At 36.5% G+C, this 22,247-nt stretch overlaps 1 protein-coding gene across 1 annotated transcript in view; it reads right to left on the minus strand.

Annotated features, from left to right (window-relative positions):
• Positions 1–22,247, minus strand: part of TLN2 (talin 2) — a 340,255-nt gene that overhangs the window by 153,301 nt on the left and 164,707 nt on the right. Inside the window, exons 9-10 of the mRNA XM_023532579.1 lie at positions 9,924–9,987; positions 8,723–8,899 (exon numbers count right to left, since the gene is read on the minus strand). Of these exons, the coding sequence (XP_023388347.1) occupies positions 8,723–8,899; positions 9,924–9,987 (241 nt within the window). The remainder of the gene's footprint in view (positions 1–8,722; positions 8,900–9,923; positions 9,988–22,247) is intronic.

Consider the following 22,247-nt stretch of genomic DNA (forward strand, 5'->3'; position numbering starts at 1 on the left):
AACTTAACAGAAATGTATTTAAAATGATAAAGTAATTAGATAATAATAAACAGTTAGGTAGGTTTTCATGTATAGAAAATAGCAGTTTTTTTTAAAACTGATACTCAGAACTGAAGAAGGTATTAAGGGGAACCATTGTTGATGAGAAATTAAAACGACAAAGCTTTTGTGGAATTAAATGTCCAATAATGATTGAAAGCTTTAGAAATGTTTATTTTTGACACACCTTGCTTTTAGAAACATTCAAAAAAGTTACAAATGGATGTGAAAATTATACTACAAGAAGGTGCAACTAGAGTTTGTTGTAGAAAAACTAGAAATAACCAAATACTAAATAACAGGAAATTTGATAACTAAGTTATGGTATATCCGAATGCAGACTACTTCAAACTATTAAAAATCATATTATAGGAAAACAATCAGATTCATGGCAATAACAGTATTATTATAATATTAAAAAATGAAAGTTTGTACAGCATAATCCTACATGAAATAAAATTTTAAACATTAATTTTTAAATTTAAAATATTAAAACAAAATTAAAAAATAAAATTTCATTACATGATAAAATGGTAACAATGATCATCTCAAATGATTTGTAACATTTCCTTGTCCTTTTCCTTGTTCCCAAAATTTCATTTACTACACATCTATTTCTATTGTTGTCAGAGAAAAAATGAAAAAATTTCAAATAATATTTGCTGAAACCTAGCAATGCTTATGGCACTACTCTCCAAGGAATACATGTATAAGTTAGCATGCACAAAGTATGTGTATAAGTGGGTATGTATACAAAGGAACAGGCACTTAAAACAGGGCAGGAGTGTGCTGCATACTAATAAATATTTTCTATTAATTTTCAAAGCATCCCCTAAATGTTGGTAATCATCATCATCATCTCTATTTTGAAGCGACCAGCAACACTCCCAAAGCGGAGAGTAGTGAGTTGTAAGGCCACGATTAGAACACAAATTTGAGCTCAAAAACATCTCTGATTTCAGAAACAGACTGTCTACCACAGTGAACTTCTTTTAGTGGAAGCAATTAGAAAAAATGAAAAAAATATCTCCTCCCAACTCCCCCCACGGCCGTTCATAAATTGTCAGATGCTAAGGTCCCAGCACACTTCCAGCTTCCTCTCCGGAGAAGGAGACAACAGCATCAGGAACCTGTGTGGGTATCTGAGGAGGGGAACATGGCACTGTAAGAATCTCCTAGTCCTTACAAAGAACAGTGAGTCAGATTCTTTGTGAAGAGAGGCCGGTTCCACAAAGGGCGAAATCAATATAGGTGGATGATGCCAGTTAGTCTAATTTGGCTTCAGGAGCCACATAGAGACAGATGGAGAGACTCGAGGCAGCCAGTTTAGTCATACAGGTTTGGCACCAGCCCAGCTGCTGGGACCAGGAAGGAGATCAGTGATAAAATATGGTTTGCAGCTGTTGCCTTCCTTCCTTCCCATCTGCACCTCCCCAGTGAGAAGCTTTGGGGTGAGGGATTGCCCCGACTCCAGTGGAGATCAATCTGGCCTGGGAGAGGAAGCCACGGTGAAAAAGCAAAGGACTTACAGTGGGCATTTCATTAAAAGGTCACAATTGGGGGGCAGAGTTGGAGGGTATATAAGGAACTCAGAAAATACTCTAACTCGACAGCAGAGACCACCATCAAGGGACAAAATTATTTCAGCACCTACCCCTAAAAAATGCAGATTAGCTGGAGAAACTTCAAAGAGCGGATAGTGCAGCTCTTATTTCTTTCAGGGGCATGGCAGAAAGGGATGGCTGTTTAAGAGCAAAACTGTGTTAAAGTTCCTATCTATTATCCATCTTTTTCTAAAAGCAGTTGGCAATCCATTTGACTTAACTCATGATTCTGAGATGCTCTAAATGCCCTCTGTGATGCTTTTACAGTTCAGGGGAGAATAAGGTCAGCTCCCCAGGTACCTCACCTCAAGGCTCTAATTGTGGCTACAGAGAAAGTTCAAAGGGAAATTTAGAAGTAAAAAAGTTTATACAGAATTTTTTGGAATGCAACAAGATCCTCTGCAGGTCATGGAAGCTGCCTTATCACTGCTTATGGGTTTTGATTAGCAGATTATAAGATGCAGCAGTCAATAAAAGGAAAACTGGACATTTATAACTACCATTTATAGAGCTCTTAGATGCAACAGTCCTCTTTTCCAAATTATCTCATTTAAACCTCATTAAAAGTCACAATTATACAGGTGAGCAAACAGGCTTAGAGATGGAAGGTAAAGTAAGTTATCCAATGTTAAACTAACTGGCAAAGGCAGAATCTAAACTCATATTTTTCTTTTCAAAGCATATGTCCCTAGCCACTGAGAATACTGCCACATAATGCTATTCCCTGTGGATTCATTATAGGGCTTACAGACATTCTCTGTATCTGGGTCAGCAAACTATAGCCAGTGCTAAATCAAGCTTTTTGCCCATTTTTTAATGGCATGAGAGCTAAGAGTGAATTTTTAAATGGTTGAATAAAAGAAAAAGGAATAATATTTTGAGAGATGTGAAAATTATATGAGATTTAAATTTCAGAGCCCATAAATCAAGCTTCACAGCAACATAACCACACTTTCATTTACATAATGCCTACAGCTGCTTTCACACTACAAGGGCAGAGCTGAGTGGTATGGATGGCAAAGCCTAAGATATTTACTATTGGTCCCTTTACTAAAAACGTTTGTCAACCCCTGCTCTATGTCATGGACACTAAGAGCCAATTAAAAGTTGAAAGGACTCAAGAGCCAGAGATTAGGAAGGTATGGGAAGAGTTAAGGGGCTGGGCTAACCTAAAATTTATCAAATATTCTTACCCTCCAGGTACTATACTTGTTTTCATACATTAGTTCACTTAATCTTCATTAGGGCTCTGTAAGGAATTATCGCTACCATTTTCCAGATGAAGAAACTCAGATTTAGGGAGGCTAGGTATGTCTCTCTAGGTCATACGTGTTTCTGCTATTTCTCAAACAGGTGTATATTGCTATCCTGGATTCTCGGTCAATCTTCCTGACTTCAACACTCGAGCACTTTCTATTATAACTATATAATGTATAACACTGAATGTTAGGACAAAATGTACATAAATATAGAAGAAAATATGATGGAATACTATCCGGCAATAAAAGGGATGGACAATTGATATACATTATGACTTGGATGGATCTCAAGGGAATTATACTAAGTGAAAATGTGAATCCCAAAAGGTTACATATTGCATGATTCCATTTATAAGCATTCTTTTTTTTTCTTTTTTCAATTATAATTGACACACAATATTAGTTTCAAGCATACAACACAGCAATTACATATTTATATATCTTACAAAGTCATTACCCTGATAAATCTAGTACCCATCTGATACCATAGTTATTACAATACTACTGACTATATTCCCCATGTTATAGTCTACATCTCTATGACTATTTTGTAACTACCAATTTGTACCCCTGAATCCCTTTTCCCCCTTCACCCATCCTCCCACTCCCTAATCTAACAACTATCAAAATGTATAGGGCATTCTTGAAATAAAATTGTTGAGATGAACAACAGATCAGTAGTTGCCAAAGGTTAAGGGCCATGGGAAGGGAGTAGGAGGTGGGGAGAAGCAGGAAAAGACAAGTGTTCATGGCCATACCAGGGTAGCACAAGGGATCCTTTTGGTGATGGAACAGAGTTCCATATTTGGCTATGGTAGTGGTTACATGAATCGATGTGATAAAATTTCACAAAACACACACACACAATTGAGTACATGCAAAACATGAAATCTGAGCAAGATCTGTGGATTGCATAAATGTAGATTTCCTGATTGTGGTATTATACTATAGTTACCATTGGGGGAAACTTGATGGAAGGTATAGGAGACTTCTCTGTATATTTTTTAATATCTTTATTGAGATATAATTCACATACCATACAATTCACCCAGTTAAAATATATGATTCAGTGGATTTTGGTATATTTACAGTTCTGTGCAACTATCACAACAGTCAACATAAGAACATTTTCATCACCTCAAAAAAAAAAAAAAATCCTGTACCTTTAGCTATCACTCTCCTATCCCCTTCCACTCCACCTCATTCCCAAGCAACTTTCTGTCTCTATACATTTGCCTATTCTGGACATTTCATATTAGTGGAATGATACTGTATATGGTATTTTGTGATGACTTACTTTCACTTAGCATAATGTTTACAAAGTTACTCATTGTGTAGTGTGGGTCAGTACACGTCATTTCTTTTGGCCAAATGATATTGCACTGTATGGACATACCACACATTGTTCATTCATGCATCAGCTGATGAACGCTTGGGTTGTTTCCACCTTTGGGCTAAACACTGCTATAAACATTCATGGACAACATTTTTTGTGAACATGTGCCTTGAATTCTCTTTGGTATATATACCTAGGAGTGAAACTGTTAGGTCATATGGTATTCCTATGTTTAGTCACTTGAGAAACTTACAGACCATTTTCTAAAGAGTCTGCACCATTTTACATTTCAGCCAGCAGGGTAGGAGGGCTCCAATTTCTTTATGTTCTCATCCACAATCCAGTAATTATCTGACTTTTTGATTCTCTGCATTTTTACAACTTCCTGTGAATCTATAAATATTTCAAATAGTTTAAAAAAATGACTGTGTATCTTATTAGTAAGTATCATAGCAATAAATAATTTTGTTCATTCATTTCCTACGCATGCTTAAAATATTTTTTTAAAAATATCTTACTGCATTTTCCAGAACTTCCAAAGCAATGTTGAAGGTTAAGAGGATGTTAAACGGTAACTTGTTCTGATGCCAATTTTTATAGGTTTCTCTCTAGCATTTCTCTATTAAGTAGGATATTGACATTAGGTTTGAAATACTGTCATGTTGAAGTACACTTATATTCTAGCATTTTAAAGAAAAGTTTTTAAAAGAATGGGTGCTGAATTTTATCAAATACCTCAGTGGCTTTATATAAAATGATTATGCGAAGCCGTCTTTTTCCCCCCAGCTTTACTGAAATATAATTGAAATATAATATTTGAAAGTTTATGGTGTACAATGTAATGATTTGATATACGTCTATATTGCAAAATCATTACCACAATGAGGTTAGTTATATCCTTCATCTCACATAATTAGCATTTTTGTTATTACACTGAGAACATTTAAGATCTACTCTCTCAACGACTTTCAAGCATATAATGCAGTATTGTTAACTATAGTCACCATGCTGTACATTAGATCCCCAGAACTCATTCCTCTTATAACTAAAAGTTTGTACCCTCTGACCAACATCTCATTTTCCCCACCCCAGCCCCTGGCAACCACCAATCTACTCTGTTTCTATGATTTCAGCTTTTAAAAATTCCACATATAAGTAGGATCATAAAGTATTTGTCTGACTTATTTCACTTGACATAATGCCCTCCAGGTTCATCAATGTTTTGCAAATGGCAGGGTTTCCTTTTCTATGACTGAATATTACTATGTATGATATACATAATAAGCACACACACACATTTTTGTTTGTTTGTTGATGGATACTTAGGTTCTTTCCGTATCTTGGCTAGTGTGAATAATGCTGTAAGGAACATGAGGGTGAGGATATGTCTTTGAGACAGTGACTTTACTTCTTTTGGATAAATATCCAGAAGTGATTGTACCAACTTACATTTCCACCAACAATGCATAATGGGCACAAGGGCACCCTTTTCTCCACATCGTCACATTTTTCATCTTTTATCTTTTTGATAGCCATTCTAACTAGTGTGAGGCGAAATCTTATTGCGGTTTTGATTTCCATTTCCCTGATGATTAGTGATAATGAGCATCTTTTTATGTTGGCCATTCGTATATCTTCTTAGGGAAAACATCTATTCAGGTCCCTTGCCCATTTTTTAATCAAATTGCTTGTTTGCTATTGAGCTGTATGAATTCCTACATATTATGCATATTATTCCTTTATCAGATAGATGGCTTGCAAATATTTTCTCCCATTCTGTAGGCTGTCTTTTCAATTTATTAATGGTTTCTTTCTTGCGCAGAAGCTTTTTAGTTTGATGTAGTCCCACTTGATTTTTGCTTTTGTTGCCTATGTTTTTGATGTCACATCCAAAATACCATTGCCAAGACCAAAGTAAAAGAGATTTTCCTTAATGTTTTCTTCCATATATGGGTTCAAGTCTTACAGGTCTTTAAATCCTTAATCCATTTTTATGAATGGTGTAAGGGTCCAATTTCATTCTTTTGTACGTGAATGTCCAGTTTTTCCAACACCATTTATTGAAGAGACTGTCTTTCTCCATTGTATATTCTTGGCTCCCTTTGTCAAATGTTAGTTGCTGATTTGTGTGGGTTTATTTGCAGGTTCTTCATCCTGTTTCATTGGTCTATGCATCTGTTTATATACTAGTACCATACTGTTTTCGATTACTATAGCTTTGTAATACAGTTTGAAATGAAGTGTGATGCTTTTAGCTTTGTTCTTTCTCGAGATTGCTTTGGCTATTTATTTGAGGTCTTCTGCGGTTCCATACAAATTTGAAGGTTTTTAAAAAAAATTTCTTTGAAAAATGCCATTGGAATTTTGATAAGAATTACGTTGAATCTGTATATGGCTTTGGGTAATATGGACATTTTAACAACATTAACTCTTGATTCATGAACATGGGATATCTTTCCATTTATTTGTGTCTTTAATTTCTTCCATCAACATCTTATAGTTTGTCATATACAGATCTTTCATTTCCTTGGTGAAATTTATTCCTAAGAATTTTATTTACTTATTTTTTTGATGCTATTGTAAATGGGGTTTTCTTTATTTTTTCTCAGATAGTTCATTCTATATGAAGTCATCTTATTAGACCTATTTACCTGATTTACTAGTATCATTAATTTATAACACTGAATTATTCCTAAATTCTCAGCTGTACTAGTCTTAAAATAGGGCAACTATGGTCAAGTAAGCTATAGTAAAATCAATTTAAAGATAAAATGTATACTAAATAGGACGATTGAGCAAAGAATTAAAGTGAGCAGTGTTTTCATTTTTATTTTGTGAGAGAAAATAAAAACTAAAATTTGAATATCTAATAAGTACATGAATGTTGTCAGAGCCGCCTATCCCCTTCACCCTGATTTCTCTTCAAAGACATGTAATTTAAAAAAGAGAGAAAGGAGGGAGGAAAGAAGGAAATTTCAATTATTTCTTAAATACTTTTATAACAGAAAAATCTTCATTTGACCAAATCTTCAAGACCCTGTAATAACCAGAACATCTGTGCTCTACCTCAAATTATCCTATTGGCCATGGACAAATTTTTCTCAGGTGCTAAATTGTCTTTTGAGAACGATTTTTTTTCCTGCAGTTTGCTATTCAATTTCTCTTGCTTCCTAATTACATGTAGTTTGTTGTGTGCTATTTATTTTTCTAAATTTACTTAACTACATGCGCATCACTGAAACGAATTGCATGTGAAATCTGATGATATTAATGGAAAAAGATGTGAACACAACAAATGAATTTCATACATGAAGGACTACAAAAAACTCAACAGATGGAAAATGATGCCAATATCAGTGGACATGCTGCAAATTTGTTTAATCTCTGTCCTTATGAGGCGCTGGAACTCATCTGCCACCTGTTGCCCTTCAAAATAATGAATAAAAAGCAGCTTATTCTTCTAAAACAAGCAGATCTCGTTGGGGTGGGGAGCTAGGAAGGTGAATGCAGGTCAAACAAGGTCACCCTCGCTATGGTAGCGTAGCCCAGTGGTTGGGAACACAGGCTTTGGAGTCGGAGAGATCTGACTTCAAGTCCTTTTGGCTCCGGCTGAATCATTTCACCTTCCTGGGTTTCTGTTTTGTCATTTTTAAAAAGAAGTTAATAGTAATAGTTCTACCACTGTGTTGCTGGTAGATATAATGAGAAATGCCTGGCCTACAATTATAATATTATTAATATTGGGAAGTAGAGTCATTATTACCTAGAAGGCATCAGCACCATTCAAAAATTCATCGATAGGTTAAAGCTCCCACTAAATATAAGAGACTCAACTTCTAAGTTATCTTTCTTAAAAACAAAGTAATTCACCTATGTTTTTTCATTTGCCTGGGTCTGAGATATTCTGGCATAAAATTGAGAGCTATTTGAAGAAAAAGATGGATTAAAATAGAATATGTGAGCTCAGGGTTTGCAAAGGAGAAATGAAGCTAATGGAAGGGTTTATCAGTCAGTAAGAACACATCTATCAAGGGCCTCTCTCTGAAATTCACAGGTTGAGTTTAAAAGTCCTACCTCTTTCCTTTTAGTAGGAAGACAAACAATTTTGATGAAAACAGATCTAAATGCCATGGAAATCCCAAAGCCCATCTTCAAGTATACACAATAAGTTCCATATTTATCACAAGAATTTGATTTGGTCTGCAGTAGTCAACAATCTTCACTTAGTTCAAGGCACCCTTGAGAGTCTCAAGTGAAACATTCTCAGGAGAAAGTCATACTGAGTAAAAGAGAACACGCCCCTTCAGGAACTTTATAGTAGTGGCAGTGAGCCAAGTCAAGACACAGCTGCCTGTGGAGGGCAGCCAGGCTCACTCACCAGCTTCAGAGCTTATACTTCATGTCTGGCCCACAGCTAAACGTGGGTCACCATTGTCCAGATGTTATATTTGCAAATTCTAGGCATCTCGGAACAACAAATCAACCTTAAGAGCAAACACTTTAATAAAAGCAAAAGAGGTGGCAGAAGCAAACACCCTCCACTGTGCCCAACTCACCTTCACCAGGAAAAAGGACACACCGTATGTCCGGAGGGACCGAGCAAGTTTGACGTACTTGACCTTGGCTTCTATTTCATTCATCTCTCCACAGTTCTTATGCTCCTGTAAAGTTGATAGGAGCAAGGACCAGTTATTGCAGCTCTGCCAGGAGGTGGACTTGGTGAGAGGTAGTTACTATATGTGGTACACATATAGTGGCTACAACTGATATTTGTGTAGGGGACCCCTCCATGACACTTGTTCCTGCTAAGTGTAAGAGCACACAGAAGGTTGTAATGCAGGGCTTCTTAACTAGAATTTCAGCCCATATTCCTCCAGATTTCACAACTATATGCAACAAATCATGCATTTGCAGTGTGCAGGAACAGGGTCTATAATTGTAATGCAATTTTCAAAAGACTCCATGTCCCAAAAGGTTCAGAACCAACACTTTAAATGAGTGCTAGAAAAATGGTCTTATCTAGGAGAGGCAGCATTCTAACATCCATCTAAAATATGTAGTTTTCCAAAGAGCAATTTTTTTTACAAATGCCTGTACATCACAGCACTTGGAAACAATACTGGATAAAAAAATATATGTTTTATACACATGAAACTTATATTTCAACTTACATTTCAACGCTAAGGAAGACTTCGAAGTTTTAGATTTACCTGAGTGATTGTTTCATGGCAAAGTTGATGATAGAGCTTTTCTTACTGGTTGACTAGAATAGACAACTCTCTAACGCTTATAATAAACCTGGATTTTTAAAAGGTACTAGTTCCCAAATCTTAGCTTCAAAAAGCAAATCTAAGAACAAAGCAGCAACTTGTAGCTTCTTCTTCAGTTCATTTCAATGGCAAATCACCTTGTTTTAATGCTACAAAGATAATGCCCTCGAAATTAAATGTGCGCACATTTTTTTTTTTCAGAAGAGCTAAGTAACCTTTGGCAAGAAGGTATGGATTAAGATAATAAATCTGCCCAAAGTAGAACTGTCAGCTTCTTTACTCTTGAGCCACTAATCATTTATTATATAAGCAGAGTACATGTACGGGTTACAAAACGATCATGTGCAGAGGCCCATCTCACATTAATAAATGAGGAGAGGGAGTGAGCAGAATAATAAATTTACATTCCCAATACCTGAAATATTCTCTTTTCAGCTCCTCTCTGCTTGATATATTCTTTGGGCAAGAATTCCTTTAAACTGAGAGAGAGAAAGGAAAAAAGTTAAGGCATGCATTATGCTCTATGATGAAAAGACAAGATTTTTTTTGTAAAACAGTTAAGTCACTTACTCTCCCAGTATTTTCTAATATAACTAGTAACAAACTGCCACATCTCACAATGCACTTAAATAGGACACAAATATAAAACTAGTCTGATAAAAAGGGCCAAACTAACATAGTCAAATAAGAAAGAACTTCCAGGAAAAATTGTAAAGTGACTGCAAAAGGCACAAGAATGTACAGAATGTTATCCTTTGTATGAAAGGGAGGAAATACTTTTCATTTTATATTGTTAATATGTATTTTTAAAACAATAGAAAGATATGCCTAGTACTAATAAAAATGATTCTATATGAGAAGAAGGGAAAAACAGAGAGAGAGAGGAACAAGGATGAAAACTAAACCTAAACAAACTAAAACAAACTTAACAATACGTTAAGTTGACAGCATAACTACAGAGGGAAAAATGACTTCAGGTAACATTAAAAGTCTTTTCAGTATACATCCCTAGTGAGATACATCTTAAAGATAAAATAGACTACAGTAGACTTGTTAAATATTGATACCATTACTTTAAAATTAACACTCTCCCTTCTCCTATATATATACACACACACTATAAAATTAAGATATATATAAGCTGTTATACATAATTAAGATAGAGTAATTGTTAGTTGTTAGTAACCAAGGTTTTAGGGGATAAAAGAAATAAAAATATAAAGCAAAAAAAGTTAAAACCCTGCAATCTTTCATTTGATTTCAAAGTACTGACCTGCATATCTGATTCATTTTTCTTTTTTTGAAAAATATATTTTCTAGTTGTGTGCTCTTAGGAGGTTAAGGACAAGACAACCTTGTGGCAATAAGCGCCCTCAGCATCTTGGCCAGGGGGTCTTTAAATACAATCCCCACTAAAAGAAATCAGAGATCCTTGGAGAAATGACTGCTCTTAGCTCTAGGGCAGGAAATGCATAAAATTTTCCTGGGCTTCTTATGCCTGAGATCAAGGAAGCTAACAAAATGACTGGAGCCAACACCAAGGAATAACCATTGGCCAAAAGAGTACAATTTTTAAAACCTTATACAAAAGAAAAGAGAACAGTATAATGGACCCATAATCCAGCTTAACAATTATAATTCACGACCATTCATGACTTATCTACTCTTTACCCATGTCCCCACCCCTGATGGGGCAATTTGAGAATCAGAAAGAATGATCACTGCAATGGATAAAAACACAGACATATAAAAATCCATAAAGATCCTTTAAAATAGTCATCGATCCCTTTAAGAAGTTGCTAGGGCACTGACTCATATGCAAACCGATAAAAAAAAAAGAAACGAAGCTGATAAATGCAGAAGAAATAATAGAAGTTAAAAAGCATTATTTTACAACTCTTACTAAGCAATAGATTAAAACAAGCATGAGTAGCTGCTAAAACCAGTAAGTGACATGTTAATGAGTAACTTTACGATATCTGAGTCAGTTTGATCCAAACCCCACTGATCAATTTCAATATCAATAAAAGTGGAATAACCAGACAACATATGCCTCCTGACTGATGCAACAGGAAGTACACAGCACCACCTGGGAAGTATCCTTTACAATAAATAAAGCATAAGTAAATATATAATTGAAACTCTAAGATCTAAATATTAGTTTACAAAAAAAGAGATAGAAGAACATGGTAAGTAATACCACCAGCATACGATCAGACAAATCTCAACATAGGAAATTCTATAAAAATGACCCAAGTTCCTCACAAATAAATGGCTTGGTAGTAAAGTGAAAGTAACGGATTGAGTTTTAAGAAACAGATCTACTACAAAACTATAGTAACAGTGAAGCACTGACATAAGAATAGACATATAGGTCAATGGAATAGAATTGAGTCCAAAAATTAACCATTTCCTTTATAGTCAATTGATTTTTAAAAAAATTATAGTTAACATAAAATATTATGTTAGTTTCAGGTGTACAATATTGTGATTTGATATTTATATATCTTATGATGTGCTCACCACACTCAGTGTAGTATCCCTCTGTTACCATAACAGATTTTCAACAAGGATTCCAAAACACTTCAGTGGGGGGAGAAAACAGTCTTTGTTAACAAATGGTGCTGAGACAACTGGATATCCACATGTGTAATAATGAAATTGGAACCCCCTTCCTCACACCATACACAAAAATTAACTCAAAATGGATTACAGACCTAAATATAAGAGCTGAAACTATAAAACTCTTAGAATAACATATAGGAGTAAATCTATATGATCTTGGGTTAGGCAAAGACATTTTAGATAAAACACGAAAAGCATATGAATCAAAAGAAAAAAAAATAAACTGGATTACAAAATTAAACATTTCAAAATGCAAATAATGCCATCGGGAAGTGCAAAGGCTACCCACGGGAGAAAATAATTTGCAAATTATATAACTGATAAAGGACTTGTATCCAGAATATATAAAAATGTTTACTACTAAATAATAAAAAGACAATCCAATATAAAAATAGACAAAGAACTTGGATATTTCTCCAAAAAAGATACGCAAATAGCAAAAAGTACATGAAAACATGGTCAACATTAGTAGCCATCAGGGAAATGCAAAGAAAAAACCACATTTCTGGTAGGAATGTAAAATGGTGCAGCTGCTGTTGGAAACAATTTGGTAGTCCCCCAAAATATTAAACAGCAATTATACTTCCATATATCTACCTAGGAAAAATGAAAATATACGACCACATAAACATTTGTATATGAATGATCACGGTATTATTATAATAGCCAAAAAGTGGAAACAACTCAAAGTCTATTAACTGAATAATCTTAAAATGGGTTTATTCATAAAATGCAACATTATTTGGAAAAAAAAAGAATTAAGTATAATACATGCTCCAACATGGAAAATTTGTGTTAAGTGAAAGAGGCAAGACCACAAATTGTATGACTCTATTTATATGAAAGGTCCAGAATAGGCAAGTCTGTAGAGACAGTAAAGATTAGTGGCGGCAAAGGCTGGGAATGGGAAACTGGGGAGTGACTGCTAATGGATTGAGATTTTAGGAAGGACAAAAATGTTCTAAAATTAGATTGTGGTGAAGGTTGCACAATCTTGTGAATACACCAAAAACACTAAATTGTACACTTTGAATGGGTGAATTGTATGTTATATAAACTATATCCCAATATAATTGTTTAAAAACTCATATCAACCAAATAGAATATGTAGGCCTTGTTTGGATCCTGAACCAAGTATTTTGTATGACATTGAGACAGTGGGAGAAAACTTAACACAAACTGGGTATTAGATACACACTGAAGATGAATATTAAAGAATTGTTGCTAATTTTGTTGGGTGTTACAATGGATTTGCAGTTGTCTGTTGTAAAAAAATTTTTTTTTCATAGAAATATACTTAAGTATAGATGAAATGACATGCTGTCTGAGATTTGCCTTAAAATATTCTAGCATAAAGTAGGAGGGAGGGGGCAGGGCAGGGCAGGTCTAGATTCTAGCTACATTAAGACTTGAATAATGTTGCCTGGTCAATTTGTGAACTACCTCTAGACAAAAGTTTTAAGTACCTTTCCTGGAATTCATGGATCTAGGTCTTAGGACCAGCAGAACACTCTGGCCCTACCAAGAAAGCCCAAGTCTGTCAGCAGGAAGGATCTAAGAAATAGCCAAGCAGCAGCACTGCAGACGTTATAACTATCATAAGCAACTCTGTGGACAAAAATGAATGATTCAGAGAACTGGAAGGCACCCATGTCGCAAATGAGGAAGCTGAGTCAAAGAGAGGTAAGGTGACTTAGCTGAGATCACAGGACTTGTTACTAGAAGGGAGTTTCTGACTTCCCAGACCATGAGCAGATCCACCTAGCACAGCTGTTGTAGGCTTCCCCCAGGAGCACACTTAAAATGATAATGATGCAGCATACTGAGTGGACCACTGCTGTGGGCCTCTGGACAGTTACTCCTATGCATTCAAAAAAGAGAGACCTGGTGAAAGTTACCAAAAGCACCCAAAAAAGAGCCCCGTGCCAAACCCCCTCAGAACAATTGACTGTTACTAGAACACCAGATGGTGCCCGGAGGCCAGGCCGAGGAAGAATATCCTGGGCATTTATGGCAAGAAAGTTCTGAGCAGCAACAAACTGCCCTTGATTTAAACTCTGCAAACTAACCCTCTCATTCTTTACTAAGTACTGAATCTCTCATTCTTTAGTAGGTACTGAAAACGACATCCAGAAGCTTACACTAAGAGGTGTTACCCCTGGTACTGCAAGAGTTGGTTTGGGGGAGCTTATTGTAAGGTATGTTAAAATATGAAGTAAATGTGTGTGCACATGTGTGGCATGTATTTTTCCCCAGTAAATCAGCAAAGTGCATGATGTCAGCACAAAGCTGGAAGGAGCAGGCAGCCTGTCATCACCACCTGCCAGGCAGCACTGCAGCAGTTCCAGCTCAGTCGTTGTTTTGATTATCAAACCTGAGTTTGGTAGGTTCCTAACCATCTGGGACACGCACGCAAGTGAAATCTGTCAGCCTTCTCTGAGGAAACAGGTCAGACTGTCAAACCTGATGAGAAATTTTTCTTCTAATTAAGCAAGCTCTGGACCAGCCAAGTCCCTCCCACTGTCCCCTTAGGTATTCCCACCTTAAAAGGGCAATTCTCAACAAGGCCTGCAATTAGACTTCACTCTTCCTTAAAAACCTACTGCCAGCTTTTTAAGTAATACCTTTTTTGAGTGTAATAATAATAGGTCCTCCACTTCCCTAAGATGTTAGATAAGTCAGAGCTCTTCTTACTCTCTAAGATGCCTGAGATGTTGAAAGCTTGTAGTCCACAGACTCCTCTCTCATCCCTCTTCTGCTCTGGCCAAGTTAGCTGTATTCGTTCTCCAATCTTGCTGCTGGCTGTATATCATATGATTATGTAATAAACCAACAAAGTCTATAAACTGCTAACATAGTACAAAAAGGGAGCTAGTGAATGCTTCCTAAAAGTAAATACTTATAAAAGTTATTAAATTAGATGTAGGTGAGACAACTGAAAAGAAAGAAATTATAAAAATCTTCAGATTGCTTCACAATTGTCTTTAAATTCTCTCCTAGATGATGGGGTTCATACAAGAAAGACAATGTAGAACTTCAACCAGGAGAACCCTCACAAAGAAGAAAACTTGGTCCTGAAACAAAATATTGGCAAATGAACGCATAAGCTGAAAGTTAAAATACAGGGTTTCAGAGAGGTAGATATCATGGATTCTGAACTTTAAATTATTTTTTGGATTATCCAACCAACAGTCTAAACCATGTTGATAAAGGGTTTCCACTGTTAACAGCTGCCATTTATTGAAAGCCACCATTTATTGAAAGTCAAATACTGTTTCAAGTGCTTTACATGCATAAATAGATTAATTAAATTCTAACAAAAGCCCTTGGGGGAAAAAAAATCCTAGGTAAGTTGCCCACAGTGATAGCCAAGAACTTAAGCCTCATCTGTGGGCTCCAGAGACCGTGCACTTAGCTACTCAACACCTCAGTCCCTCCTAGTCAAAAGACATAACAGTATTTCAGAACCTTCAGACGAAGAGGAATAAAATAACAGAAACACCCAACCTGATAATGATAATAATGATCATGATGGTGGCAGTTTTTAAGAAATGCCCAGAAACCATTGAATTGGAGTTTAATAAACACATTTAGAGGAACCAGGTCTTGATTCAGATCTAGATGTTCACTAAAATCTCATTTTCTTATATAAAATTTAAGCTGCTTCTACAAGTAATTCCAAAAGAGGTGTTCTAAAGATGTTCTCTGGTCTGGCAATAAGTATACAAGAACATGGGAGCTAGCTATGATTTTGGGAAATGTTAATTGCTTCTCATCTGTCCCAGAACTGCCATGACATAGTTGTAGGACCACAGGTAATTCATTGCCTCTCAAGCTGGTTTTATCACCTGAAAAGGAGGTAGGATCTCTACTTAAGAGTGTTGTTGTTCATCCAAACTGAAGCAATGGATGTCCCTCATTCCTGAATGAGGGCATCAATGCAAACACACAAGCAGTGCAATGTCTGCTCAGCATAGGGTGGAGGAATGAAGGGGAGGGAAGGTAAAGAGGTGCGACAGGGACAGTGTCACTCAAAGGACACTGCAACACTCAGGTTTCCTGGGTCTAAGCTTTATGTTGAATCGCCAAATGACTAACCATAACATCTCAAATTTACTATCACGTAAGATTCTCAAAGTGTGGTCCCAGGACCAGCAGCATCAGCACCACCCAGGAATGTGTTTAAAGTGCCAATTTTCAGGCTTCACCCCAAACCTACTTAAGAGGCTCTGGAGGGGAGGCCCAGCAGTGTGTCCTTTAACAAGCCTTCTAGATGATTCTGATGTATCCTAAAGCTGGAGAACCACTGGTACAGTGGGTTGAAAGCTCTAACAAGAGAATCAGACATACTTGGATTTGAATCCAGACCCAAAGATGAAAACGTCTGTCTCATTGAGAGAATTGGTTAAGTCTTGGTTAACTGAGGTAATGACATAGGTAGAAGGAAGCATTGTTTGAGTTGGGAAACTCTTAGGGTGGGAAAAAATGGAAGGTGAAGGTGGCATGGGAGAAGCACGGGAAACGGTCTGGGGACCTATGTCAGTCCCACAGCAGTTCTGTGCTCCTGAACCCGTCCCAGTGCCCTATAGTTTAAGGACGGGAATCCGCCTAGAGGTTCAGAGATAGCTCAGGGCTGGATAAATTCAGAGGTTCCTGGTTTGAAAGTTCTGGAGTCTGAAGTAGGTACCAACCTCAGGAGGCTACTGCTAGAAGGACCACTGAATGGTCATCACCTCCCAAGATTAATGGAGGCTCTAGAGGAGAGGGTCCCCAAATCCTAGGCTGAAGACCAGTACCGGTCCATGGCCTGTTAGGAACCAGGACTCACAGCAGGAGGTGAGCGTCAAGCCAGTGAGCAAAACGTCTGTATTTGCAGCTGCTCCCCAGCGCTAGCATCGCCCCTTCAGCTCCACCTCAGATCATCAGGCATTAGATTCTCATAGGAGCACTAATCTCTGGTGCCCAAAAGGTTGAGAACTGCTGTGCCAGAGCACAGGATGGAAGCAAACAATTAAACTAGTGGAGCGGGTAGAGGTGAGGAATAGGAGGCAAGATCTAGCTGGTGAAGAACAAAAGCAAAAATGCCTGCTTCATTATTAGCTTGAAAACAGAATTTACAGTGAAATTATTCTAACAAAAGCACACGGAAGACTAATTCTGAAGGAAGAATATATGTTTGAACAGGTGCCAAGAGAAAAAACTCACTTAAGACCTCCTACTGTGTCAAAGCTTTGCTTATTGACAGTAGAATTATCTTGTGTTTGAGGGGGAAAATTTCCAAGTCCACTCTAAGTTCTTCCTCGACAGAGATTCAGATCCAGGGTTGTTTTGTTTTCTCAGTAAAATACTTCTGAGGAACATGCAAACAGGTGGAGTGGGCTCTAGTAATCAAGGATGAGATGTTTCCTCAGCCCGTGACCTACCTGCTTTCCCCTTAATAACTAAACCATTTATTCCTGTAGCGTACAAGTCATAAAACCTGTTCGTCACACGTTATATATCCAACCTAAAGTGACTACAAGCTTTTATCACCTCACATACAACTACTGCAACTGTCTTTTTAAAAGAAATGTTAATTGTGGAAATATTTGAAATATACAGAAAAGTATATACCTCATAATTTGTATACCTATCACCAAGGATAAAAACATGTTAACATTTTATATTTGCTTTATGAGTGCTACCTCTTTTACTCTTTGTTTAGAAAGAAAGATTACAGATTTAGCTTAAGTCCCACAGCAATCTTCTTTCTCTCTCTAATGGTAGTCACTTTCTTGTAGTTTTCATGCATATTTTATTATGTTCCTACATCTCCTTTTATCTATAAAGAGTATATTCTGTTTCTCTTTACATTTTTAAATTCAACAGATTCATATTCTGAAATGTCTTTTTTTTCTGTAAAGTACGTCAGTGTTTTCATACATTTAAATTTGTGCCCACCTGTTAAACACAAAAAGCTATATCATTATTGATTTTGTGTTCTGAATTACTTATGAGGCTGAATATTTTCCCAAATCTTTAAAAGTCAGTTGAATTTCCTCTTTTCTAAGATGCCTATAGCTATCCTGGGTGATTTTTTCCTTAGAAGATTATTTTTCCTTTTTTTAATATTTTCTGGATATTAATTTGTTCTTTGTAGTATACGTTTCAAGCATGCAAATTTCTTATTCCAATCTAGAGCTTCACTCTTAATTTGGTAATGTATTTTGCCTAATATTTTAATCTTAATAAAGATAAGTTTATCAATCCTTAGAACTCTCATACTGCCTGACATCAATACTACAGTTTTTTCATTACTATAGTTTTATAAGAAATTGGGATAGATGAGTGAGTCCTCCATGTATCTTCAATTAGTGTTGGTCATTCTTGGGCATTGACTAGTCCATATTGATTTTTTAATAGTTTTATTGAGCTATCTATATTATCTGAAATAATCTGGGCCCAGTTTTTGTTTTTGATTGGTATATTTTAAACTGATAAGGCAATTTTTTTTCAAGATTATAGATTATCCAGATTTTCTAGTTATCTGTTTTGTCTGGATTGTCAATTGTTTTGGCTTCAAGTTTTCATTTCATCCTCTTACGATTTTTAAAATCTCTTTATCTGAAGTTCCACTGGTTTTATCACCTGAAAAGGAGGTAGGATCTCTACTTAAGAGTGTTGTTGTTCATCCAAACTGAAGCAATGGATGTCCCTCATTCCTGAATGAGGGCATCAATGCAAACACACAAGCAGTGCAATGTCTGCTCAGCATAGGGTGGAGGAATGAAGGGGAGGGAAGGTAAAGAGGTGCGACAGGGACAGTGTCGCTCAAAGGACACTGCAACACTCAGGTTTCCTGGGTCTAACCTTTATGTTGAATCTCCAAATGACTAACCATAACATCTCAAATTTACTATCACGTAAGATTCTCAAAGTGTGGTCCCAGGACCAGCAGCATCAGCACCACCCAGGAATGTGTTTAAAGTGCCAATTTTCAGGCTTCACCCCAAACCTACTTAAGAGGCTCTGGAGGGGAGGCCCAGCAGTGTGTCCTTTAACAAGCCTTCTAGATGATTCTGATGTATCCTAAAGCTGGAGAACCACTGGTACAGTGGGTTGAAAGCTCTAACAAGAGAATCAGACATACTTGGATTTGAATCCAGACCCAAAGATGAAAACGTCTGTCTCATTGAGAGAATTGGTTAAGTCTTGGTTAACTGAGGTAATGACATAGGTAGAAGGAAGCATTGTTTGAGTTGGGAAACTCTTAGGGTGGGAAAAAATGGAAGGTGAAGGTGGCATGGGAGAAGCACGGGAAACGGTCTGGGAACCTATGTCAGTCCCACAGCAGTTCTGTGCTCCTGAACCTGTCCCAGTGCCCTATAGTTTAAGGACGGGAATCCGCCTAGAGGTTCAGAGATAGCTCAGGGCTGGATAAATTCAGAGGTTCCTGGTTTGAAAGTTCTGGAGTCTGAAGTAGGTACCAACCTCAGGAGGCTACTGCTAGAAGGACCACTGAATGGTCGTCACCTCCCAAGATTAATGGAGGCTCTAGAGGAGAGGGTCCCCAAATCCTAGGCTGAAGACCAGTACCGGTCCATGGCCTGTTAGGAACCAGGACTCACAGCAGGAGGTGAGCGTCAAGCCAGTGAGCAAAACGTCTGTATTTGCAGCTGCTCCCCAGCGCTAGCATCGCCCCTTCAGCTCCACCTCAGATCATCAGGCATTAGATTCTCATAGGAGCACTAATCTCTGGTGCCCAAAAGGTTGAGAACTGCTGTGCCAGAGCACAGGATGGAAGCAAACAAACTAGTGGAGCGGGTAGAGGTGAGGAATAGGAGGCAAGATCTAGCTGGTGAAGAACAAAAGCAAAAATGCCTGCTTCATTATTAGCTTGAAAACAGAATTTACAGTGAAATTATTCTAACAAAAGCACACGGAAGACTAATTCTGAAGGAAGAATATATGTTTGAACAGGTGCCAAGAGAAAAAACTCACTTAAGACCTCCTACTGTGTCAAAGCTTTGCTTATTGACAGTAGAATTATCTTGTGTTTGAGGGGGAAAATTTCCAAGTCCACTCTAAGTTCTTCCTCGACAGAGATTCAGATCCAGGGTTGTTTTGTTTTCTCAGTAAAATACTTCTGAGGAACATGCAAACAGGTGGAGTGGGCTCTAGTAATCAAGGATGAGATGTTTCCTCAGCCCGTGACCTACCTGCTTTCCCCTTAATAACTAAACCATTTATTCCTGTAGCGTACAAGTCATAAAACCTGTTCGTCACACGTTATATATCCAACCTAAAGTGACTACAAGCTTTTATCACCTCACATACAACTACTGCAACTGTCTTTTTAAAAGAAATGTTAATTGTGGAAATATTTGAAATATACAGAAAAGTATATACCTCATAATTTGTATACCTATCACCAAGGATAAAAACATGTTAACATTTTATATTTGCTTTATGAGTGCTACCTCTTTTACTCTTTGTTTAGAAAGAAAGATTACAGATTTAGCTTAAGTCCCACAGCAATCTTCTTTCTCTCTCTAATGGTAGTCACTTTCTTGTAGTTTTCATGCATATTTTATTATGTTCCTACATCTCCTTTTATCTATAAAGAGTATATTCTGTTTCTCTTTACATTTTTAAATTCAACAGATTCATATTCTGAAATGTCTTTTTTTTCTGTAAAGTACGTCAGTGTTTTCATACATTTAAATTTGTGCCCACCTGTTAAACACAAAAAGCTATATCATTATTGATTTTGTGTTCTGAATTACTTATGAGGCTGAATATTTTCCCAAATCTTTAAAAGTCAGTTGAATTTCCTCTTTTCTAAGATGCCTATAGCTATCCTGGGTGATTTTTTCCTTAGAAGATTATTTTTCCTTTTTTTAATATTTTCTGGATATTAATTTGTTCTTTGTAGTATACGTTTCAAGCATGCAAATTTCTTATTCCAATCTAGAGCTTCACTCTTAATTTGGTAATGTATTTTGCCTAATATTTTAATCTTAATAAAGATAAGTTTATCAATCCTTAGAACTCTCATACTGCCTGACATCAATACTACAGTTTTTTCATTACTATAGTTTTATAAGAAATTGGGATAGATGAGTGAGTCCTCCATGTATCTTCAATTAGTGTTGGTCATTCTTGGGCATTGACTAGTCCATATTGATTTTTTAATAGTTTTATTGAGCTATCTATATTATCTGAAATAATGTGGGCCCAGTTTTTGTTTTTGATTGGTATATTTTAAACTGATAAGGCAATTTTTTTTCAAGATTATAGATTATCCAGATTTTCTAGTTATCTGTTTTGTCTGGATTGTCAATTGTTTTGGCTTCAAGTTTTCATTTCATCCTCTTACGATTTTTAAAATCTCTTTATCTGAAGTTCCAGCCCATCTTTATAGCTAATGTTTATTTTTGCATTTTCCTTATTTTGTTTTTCTTGTTTCAACTTACCACACTGTTCCTATACTCTAATAATGAGTTGTCAGAAAAAGAAGTGGAAAAAATAATTCCTTTTGCAATTGCAACAAAAATACCTAGGAATAAATCTAATGAAACATGTGAAGGACCTATAAAATGAAAACTATAAGACCCTATTAAAAGAAATCGAAAAAGATACAAAGAGATGGAAAGATATTCCGTGGTCCTTGATTGAAGAATCAACATAGTTAAAATGACCTTATTATCTAAAGCATTATACAGATTTAATGCACCCCCCATCAAAATCTCATCGACATTTTTTAAAGAAATAGAACAAAAGATCACATTTGTGTAGAAGCACAAAAGACCCCGAATCACCAAAGCCATCCTGAGAAAAACGAACAAGGCTGGAGGCTTCACCCTGCCTGACTTCAAATTACACAACAAAGCGACAATAATCAAAATGGCATGGTATTGGCAGAAAAACCAATGGAACAGAATCAAGAGTCTAGAAATAAGCCATGTTTATATGGGCAAATAATTTTCAACAAAAGAGCCAAAAACATACAACGGAGAAAGGAAAGCCTCTTCAATAAATGGTGCTGGGAAAACTGGAAAGCCACCTGCAAAAGAATGAAACTAGACTGTTGTCTATCACCACACACCAAAATTAACTCAAAATGGATTAAGGA

Source organism: Pteropus vampyrus, unplaced genomic scaffold, assembly GCF_000151845.1.
Source record: "Pteropus vampyrus isolate Shadow unplaced genomic scaffold, Pvam_2.0 Scaffold85, whole genome shotgun sequence".
In the NCBI taxonomy this organism is placed as follows: Eukaryota; Metazoa; Chordata; class Mammalia; order Chiroptera; family Pteropodidae; genus Pteropus; species Pteropus vampyrus.